Genomic DNA, 8,204 nt, shown 5'->3' with positions numbered 1-8,204 from the left:
GGATGGATGGATGGAGGGATGGATGGATGGAGGGATGGATGGATGGATGGGTGGGTGAATGGATGGCAGAGTTTGAGAAGAGATGGTGAGATGGGCATGTGCTGAGATGGACAAAGTGGATGAATCCATATGGAAGAAATGGATGGAGGGATGGATGGACAGATGAGCTGGGGACAAAAAGGAGTCATGGTTGTGTGCTGGGGTGAACCAGGGATAGACAGATCCCCAAGGAAGGGATGGATGGAGGGGTGTGACAGGAGATGAAGAGGTGGATGTGAGCTGGGATGGTTGAATGATGGATGAATCCACCAGGAAGGGATGGGTGGGTGGCAGAGTTTGAGAGAAGATGGAGAGATGGGCACATGCTGGCATGGATGAGAGACAGATGGATCCAAGAGGAAGGGATGGATGGAGGGGTGTGAGCAGAGATGGAGAGATGGGTGTGTGCTGAGATAGATGAAACAGATGGATGCATAAGGAAAAAATGGATGGAAGGGTGTGACAGGAGATGGGATGGCTGAGTGATGGATGAATCCACATGGAAGAGGTGGGGATGTGGGTGGATGGATAGATGGATGGATGGATGATTGGCGGAGTCTGAGAGGAGATGGTGAGTTGGGTGCGTGCTGGAATGGAGGAGGTGGATGATGCACAAGGAAAAGATGGATGCAGGAGTTGGGAAACGGAGAGTAAGATGTGAGGGATGAATGTACCAGGAAGGGTTGGATGGATAAGTCTGAGGGGAGACTGAGAGATGGCTGTGTGCTGGGGTGGATGACATGGATGGACGTACAAGGAAGGGATGGATGGAAGGGTGTGGGAGGAGATGGTGAGATGGATATCAGCTGAGATGGATAAGCAATGGATGAATCCACAAGGAAAAGGTGGATGGAGAAGTGAGATGTAGAGATGGGTGTGTGCTGGGATGGAGGAGTCGTGTGGAGGAGTTAGGAGATGGAGAGCTGGGACAGCTGAGTGATGGATGAATCCACAAGGAAGGGGAGGGGATGTGAGTGGATGGATGGATGGGTGGATGATTGGCAGAGTCTGAGAGGAGATGGTGAGTTGGGCGTGTGCTGGGATGGATGAGATGGATGATGCACAAGGAAGGGATGGATGGAAGGGTGTGAGAAGAAATGCAGAGATGGGCATGTGCTGGGATGGGCCAGAGATGGGTGAATCCACAAGGAAGAGATAGATGGAGGAGTAAGGAGATGGAGAGATAGGTGTGTTTTGGGATGAATGTGATGGATGGATCCATGAGGAAGAAATGGAAGGAGAGATACAAGCAGAGATGGAGAGGTGAGTGTGAGCTGGGAGGGGTGAGTCGTGGATGGATCCAGGAATAGGGGATGGATGGATGGATGGATGGATGGATGGATGGATGGATGGATGGATGGAGGAGAGAGCAGAACTGGAGACAGACGTGCACAGAGATGGGACAAGCTGGTGGCCACATCCATGGGAAGGACTGGGTGACAGAGCTTGAGAGGAGATGGAGAGGAAGAGGACGAGTGCTGGGATGGGATGAGGACGATCCCACAGGGAAGGGCTGGATGTGAGGTGGGAGCAGCGATGGCACGTGCAGAGGAAGGACAGAGAGGAGCCAAGGATGGGTGATGCCAGAGGTGAAGGCGGCAGGAGGGGCCCAGGGGCACCCAACCCCCCTGGCACCCTGTCCTTACTCTCCACGTCCAGGGTGACGAAGACCTCTGTGGAGCCCACGGGGCTGGTGGCATTGCAGATGTACTGGCCTGAGTCCTGCTGCGCGGCACGAGGGATCACCAGGGTCCCGTTGACCACGCGGTGCTGCCAGGGCAGGGGTGCCCGCAGCTTCGACCACTCGATCCGGGGCATCGGGTCCCCTGCGGCCACACCAGCGCCCGTCAGGTTGGGCACCGCCCGGGGTGCCCATCCTGCACCCCCACCCCCTCCCACCCATACCTGTGGCAGTGCAGTGCAGCGTGGCCGTGTCCCCGGCCACCACGGTGACGGTGGCGGGCGCGGTGACCTCAGGGGTGCCGGGGTGCCGCTGCGCCGACTCCACGCCCACGTCCACCCGCGCCTGCGCCGAGCCCAGCGCGCTGTGTGCCGTGCACACGTAGGTCCCGGCGTGCTCCGGCTTGGCCGGCGAGAGCTGGGTGGAGAGGACAGGGTGTGGGGTGAGCACTGGGCATCCTCTGGTGCCCTGAAGCACCCCGGGGTGCCCCCTCACCTGCAGGATGGCCTGGCTGTCCATGTGCAGCAGGGTCTGGTGCTCCACCTTCTGCCGGGAGCCCAGCCGGCTCCAGCGCACCAGCGGCCGCGGTTCGCCCCGCCCGAGGCACTCCAGGCTCAGGGATTTGCCCTCCTTCACCGTCACGGGGCCTGGTGGCATGACCGACACGGTGGGGGCACCTGGAGAAGGAGGAGGACAGGGGTGTGGGGATGGGGACACCACCGTGAGGGATGGCCATGGGGGCACCATCACCTTGGGGATGTCGGGAACACGAGGAGGACGTGAGCATGGGGGTGGGGCTGGGGACCCCACCATCCCAGGGGCATCTGGAGCATATGGAGGACCCAGGAATGGGGACATATCATCCCAGGGGCATCTGGAGCACATTGAGGACATCGCCATGGGGATGGGGACATCACAACCCCTGGAGCACCAGGAGGACACCAGTATGGGGACACGGGCACCACCACTCCAGGTGAAGCATGGAGGGGACATGGGGTATCTGGAGCATGTGAGGACACCAGCATGGGGACAGGGACAGGGATGCCACCACCCTGGGGGCACCTGGAGGACATGAGGATGGGGACACCACCAGTGCAGGAAGATCTGGAGCCCATGAGAGACACCAACGTGAGGATGTCAATGGGGATGCCACCACCCAGGGGGCATCTGGAGCACACAGGGACAGGGACAGGGCCACCACAGCCACCTCATACCTTGCACCACAAGGTTGACGACGCTGCTGGCGACGCCGAAGCGGTTGGAGGCCACGCAGTGGTAGGCGCCCTGGTTGCCCACGTGGGCACCAGTGATGGAGATGACCGAGCCATTAGCGCTGATTTTCACGTTGTCTGGGCAAGGAGGGGCCATCAGCACCAGGGCCACGCTGGGTACCGTGCCAGGGCCACCCCGGGTAACACTGTACCTTGGAAGTGCTGGCCAGGTCCCATCCGCCAGGTGACGTTGACGGGACGGGCGCCGTCGTGGATGCGGCACTTGAAGGTGGCATCTTCCCCCGGTGCCACGGCCATGCTGTGCGGGTCGATGGAGATGATGGGGCTCTGCAGGCCTGCAGGGACAAAGGGACAGGGAAGCCATGAGGTCACCCATGTCACCCACACCCCCTACCATCCTCCCCCACCCCACTGCCGCACTCACGGTAGCTGGAGCTGTCCCGGGAGGTGACGGTGACGGTGACAGTGGCCTCACGGGAGACACTGCCCGTGTCTGCCCGGCACACGTACTCCCCCGAGTCGGCCACCGAGAGCTGCGACAGCCGCAGGCGGGACCCCGACATCTGGGGACATCACAACACCAGGTGGTGGCATCAACCAGCCACCCACAGCCACCGTCCCCCACCCCGCAGGTGTCCCCTCCTACCTGGTGCTTGGCCGGGAGGGACCCCCCGCGCTTGTACCAGGTGATGGTGGCCTGTCCCTCCCCGGCCACCACGCAGTCCAGGTCCAGGGTCTGCCCCTCAGTGACAGAGGACGCCGAGGACTCGATGCGGATGGGTGGCGTGATGGCAGAGGCTGAATGGGAAGGGTTGGAGTGACTGTCCCAGTGGTCCCCCACACGGGTGGGGATCCGTCCCCCAGAGCGTGGCACTCACAGTGGGATGGGTTGGCCCCGTCATCGATGGTGACGATGAGGGACGTCTCCTGGGTGACGCCCCCCGATGTCACCCGGCACACGTACTCGCCCGAGTCGGCCGCCGTCACCTGGGGGATGCGCAGGCGGCTGCCCGACACCTCGGAGGGGACAATTTGGAGACAAGTCAGCACTGTAGAGCAGGGGATGGGACAAACTCAAGGTGACCTCCCTCTGTGCCCTACCTGGTGGCCAGCAGGCAGGGACCCCCCGCGCTTGTACCACGTCACGGTGGTGGGGCCGGACCCGGCCACCACGCAGTTGAGGTCCAGGGTCTGTCCCTCGGCGATGGCCGAGGACAAGGACTCGATGTGGAGGGGCTGGGAGACACCAGAGGCTGGAGGGGACAGGGAAAGGGGACGTTTATCATCGAGGTGACGCCTGACTGTCCCCAGGCGCTGCCCTCTCACTCGCACTCACGGTAGTAGGTGCCGGCGCTGCTGGGCACGGTGACAATGACAGACGCCTCCTGCGTGACGCTGCCCAGGGTCACCCGGCACACGTACTCCCCCGAATCGGCCACTGCCACCTGGGCGAGGCGTAGGCGAGTCCCCGACACCTGGGGAGGTGACACGTTGGGGACACATCAATGCCTGTCGTGGGGCTGTGCCCTGTGGGGTGATGCCACCTCCCCCGTGTCCCACCTGGCTGTTGGGGGGCAGAGCCCCCCCGCGCCGGTACCAGGTGACATGGGGGTGACCCTGTCCTGCCACCATGCAGTTGAGGTCCAGGGTCTGTCCCTCGGTGACGGCAGCAGACGAAGTCTCGATCCTCACCGGTGGCGTGACACCGACGCCTGGGGGTGGCAGTGGGGTCAGCGGGGGCACCACAGTGTCCCCACTGTGTCCCCATGTCACCACCCACCCCTGGTACCGTAAGAGGAGCCGGCGCCGGTCTGGATGGTGACGATGAGGGATGTCTCATGTGTGGCAGTGCCCGATGTCACCCGGCACACGTACTCCCCCGAGTCGGCCGCTGTCACCTGCGGGATGCGCAGGCGGGTGCCCGACACCTATAGGGGGGTGACACAGGAGAGAATGGGGACACAAACCCCTCATCACCCCCAAAAATCCCTTTCCCACTCCAAAACGCTCCTCAGTCCCCTACCTGGTGCTTGGCTGGGAGGGACCCCCCACGTTTGTACCAGGTGACAGTGGCCTGTCCCTGCCCAGCCACGATGCAGTTGAGGTCCAGGGTCTGTCCCTCGGCCACGGAGGAGGACGAGGACTCGATGCGCACAGGAGGGGTGACACCAGCAGCTGGGGACAGAGATAGGATGGTCACCCCTGGCCCTGTGGCACTGTCCCCTGGCCCCTGTCACCTCCTGTCCCCACTCACGGTAGGTGCCGGCCCCGCTGGGCTGGATGGTCACCATGATGGAGATCTCCTTGGTGGTGGCCCCGCTGGTCACCCGGCACACGTACTCGCCCGAGTCGGCCGCCGTCACCTGCAGCAGCCGCAGCCGGGAGCCAGACACCTGTGGGGAGGGGACACGGGGGTCACCGGGGCCACCTGGGCTTCCACGGGGCTGCTGGGGCTTGTATGGGGCCATTTCGGCTTCCACGGGGCCATGTGGGCTTAAATGGGCCACCAGGACTCACAGGGACCACCAGAGCTTGAATGGGGTCACCTGACCTTGCACGGGCTACTCGGACTCGCGTGGGCTTCATGTGCCACACAAACTTGTATGTGCCACCAGGGCTTGCAAGGGGCCACTTGGACTTGCCCAGGGCCACCTGGACTTGCACGGAGCTGTGGGTCAACCTTATTCACCCCCTCGGTGACATCCCCTCCGTGTCCCCTACCTGGTGCTTGGCCGGGAGGGTCCCCCCGCGCTTGTACCAGGTGACAGTGGCCTGGGCAGGGCCACTGGCGATGACACAGTTGAGGTCCAGGGTCTGTCCCTCGACCACGGCGGAGGACGGGGAGTCGATGTGCAGGGGGGTGGTGTTGCCTGGGGCTGGGGACCGAGACAGGAGGGTGACACTGGTGACACCAGTGACCGCGGGGCATGTGAGCCACGGCTCGGTGCTGAGGCACACGGGGCTCCCCGCTGGCACTGCCGCCCCCCTGTTGTCCCCACTCACGGTAGGCGCTGGCCCCGCTGGGCTGGATGGTCACCATGACCGCGCTCTCCCTGGTGGTGGCCCCGCTGGTCACCCGGCACACGTACTCGCCCGAGTCGGCCGCCGTCACCTGCAGCAGCCGCAGCCGGGAGCCAGACACCTGCGGGGAGGGGACACGGGGGTCACCGGGGCCATCGGGGCTTGCACAACCCTTGGAGGGGCCGAGCTGGGTGCTGCCACCACATAGTCCCCCCTTGGTGACACCCCTTCACATCTCCTACCTGGTGCTTGGCCGGGAGGGTCCCCCCGCGCTTGTACCAGGTGACAGTGGCCTGTCCCTGCCCAGCCACGATGCAGTTGAGGTCCAGGGTCTGTCCCTCAGCCACGGTGGACGAGGACGCCTCGATCCGCACAGGGACACCTGAAGCTGGGGGTCCTGCGGGGGAGGACAGAGTTGTGACCACCCGTTGGGGACCAGCACGTCCCCTGTGGTGCCACCGCCCTGGTCTCACCGTAGGACGAGCCGGCCGCGGCCACGACAGTGACGGTGACAGAGGCCTCGCGGACGGTGGTGCCCAGGCTCGCCCGGCACACGTATTCCCCTGAGTCAGCCGCCGTGACGTGGGGCACCCGCAGCCGGGACCCCGAGACCTGTGGTTGGGGACACGCACTAGTGTCACACAGCAGGGGACAGGGCAAGATTTGGGGCGTTGCCCACCCTGCTGTGCCCCACCTGGTGCCCGGCGGGCAGGGAGCCCCCGCGCTTGTACCACACCACGGTGGCAGAGCCGGGCCCTGCCACCACACAGTCCAGGTCCAGGGTCTGCCCCTCGGTGACGGATGGGGACGAGGACTCAATGCGGACGGGCGGCGCCGTCCCTGCGGGGAGCAAACCAGGGCACACGGGTGGGTTTTGGTCCCCAAAACCAACCCCAAACCCCTCCGGCGTCCCCCACCCGCCTCACCTGGCACCACGGCCACCTCGATGGCGGCGCGGGCCGTGCCGGCGGCGCTGGTGCCCACGCAGAGGTAGACTCCACCATCGGCCGCCGTCACGGCGGGGATGACCAGCGTGGCGATGTCACCGTGCTCGGCGCGCGACTGCGGCACCGGGACCGGTGTGAGCGGCACCCTCGGTGCACCCACACCCCCCCGGCATCCAGGGGTGCCATGCCCCGCTCACCTGAGGCGGCAGGGTGCCCCCCTGCTTCTCCCAGGTGATGGTGGCGGTGGGGGACCCCGAGACCCGGCAGTAGAGCCGCACTGTGGAGCCCTCCTGCACCTCCGTCCGCTCCGGGCTCACCTGCACCTGGGGAGTGCCGGCGGCTGCGGGAACGGGGGGATCAGGGGGCTGCTGGGGGGAGGGAGAGGGGAGCATCGGGGGATGGGGACAACGGGGTGACATGAGCAAGGCAGACAATGAGGACGATGGGGACAATGGGATAGTGGGGGTGATGGGGACAATGGGACAATGGGGATGATGGGGACAATGGGGGAAATGGGGTGATGAGGACAATGGGGATGATGGGGACAATGGGGGCAGTGGGAACAATTGGAGCAATGGGGACAATGGGAGCAATGGGGACAATGGAGGCAGTGGGAACAATGGGAGCAATGGGGACAATGGGGGTGACATGAGTGATGCTGATGAAGAGGATGAAGGAGGAAGTGGATGATGAGGGTGATGGGGGTGATGGGGGACAATGGCAGTGACAGAGATGATGGACATGATGGGGATGATGGAGACAATGGGATGATGGAGATGTTGGGGGTGATGGAGACAATAGGAGCAGTGGGGACAGTGGGGGTAACGAGTGATGCAGTCAATGAAGAATGATGGAGGTGGGGTGGGGGGACAATGGGGGACAATAGGGACAATGAAAGTGACGGAGATGATGGGGACAATGAGGATGGTGGGGACAATGGGATGATGGGGACGATGGGATGATGGGGATGATGGGGGAAATGTGGGTGACAAGAGTGATGCACGATGATGGGGATGACAGGATGGTGGGGATGATGGGGGTGATGGGGGTGATGGGGACGATGGGGGTGACAGGGATGATGCAGAAGATGAGGATGATCAGGGTGATCGGGAAAATGGAATGATGGGGGTGATGAGAATGATGGGATGATGGAAATGAGGGGGCAATGGGGGAAGAAGGGGACAGTGGGGACAATGGGGGATGATGGGGGTGACAGGGATGATAGAGGATGATGGGGGATGATGGGGGTGACAGGGATGATAGAGGATGATGGGGGATGATGGG

General features: G+C 63.4%; 1 protein-coding gene across 1 annotated transcript in view; it reads right to left on the bottom strand.

The window, feature by feature from the left end:
- Window positions 1–8,204, bottom strand: part of HSPG2 (heparan sulfate proteoglycan 2) — a gene marked incomplete at its 5' end in the record, with an annotated part of 26,234 nt that overhangs the window by 13,126 nt on the left and 4,904 nt on the right. Inside the window, 21 exons of the mRNA XM_017839836.1 lie at window positions 1,686–1,865; window positions 1,945–2,137; window positions 2,216–2,397; window positions 2,935–3,069; window positions 3,144–3,287; window positions 3,377–3,515; window positions 3,599–3,750; window positions 3,831–3,969; window positions 4,054–4,205; window positions 4,289–4,427; window positions 4,513–4,664; window positions 4,742–4,880; window positions 4,976–5,127; window positions 5,207–5,345; window positions 5,674–5,828; window positions 5,956–6,094; window positions 6,216–6,370; window positions 6,447–6,585; window positions 6,668–6,813; window positions 6,900–7,035; window positions 7,118–7,260. Coding sequence (XP_017695325.1) covers window positions 1,686–1,865; window positions 1,945–2,137; window positions 2,216–2,397; window positions 2,935–3,069; window positions 3,144–3,287; window positions 3,377–3,515; window positions 3,599–3,750; window positions 3,831–3,969; window positions 4,054–4,205; window positions 4,289–4,427; window positions 4,513–4,664; window positions 4,742–4,880; window positions 4,976–5,127; window positions 5,207–5,345; window positions 5,674–5,828; window positions 5,956–6,094; window positions 6,216–6,370; window positions 6,447–6,585; window positions 6,668–6,813; window positions 6,900–7,035; window positions 7,118–7,260 — 3,150 coding nt within the window. The remainder of the gene's footprint in view (window positions 1–1,685; window positions 1,866–1,944; window positions 2,138–2,215; window positions 2,398–2,934; window positions 3,070–3,143; window positions 3,288–3,376; window positions 3,516–3,598; window positions 3,751–3,830; window positions 3,970–4,053; window positions 4,206–4,288; window positions 4,428–4,512; window positions 4,665–4,741; window positions 4,881–4,975; window positions 5,128–5,206; window positions 5,346–5,673; window positions 5,829–5,955; window positions 6,095–6,215; window positions 6,371–6,446; window positions 6,586–6,667; window positions 6,814–6,899; window positions 7,036–7,117; window positions 7,261–8,204) is intronic.

The sequence above is a fragment of the Lepidothrix coronata genome, unplaced genomic scaffold, assembly GCF_001604755.1.
Source record: "Lepidothrix coronata isolate B3197 unplaced genomic scaffold, Lepidothrix_coronata-1.0 Scaffold509, whole genome shotgun sequence".
NCBI classification, from domain to species: Eukaryota; Metazoa; Chordata; class Aves; order Passeriformes; family Pipridae; genus Lepidothrix; species Lepidothrix coronata.
This window is presented reverse-complemented; position numbering and strand designations above follow the sequence as displayed.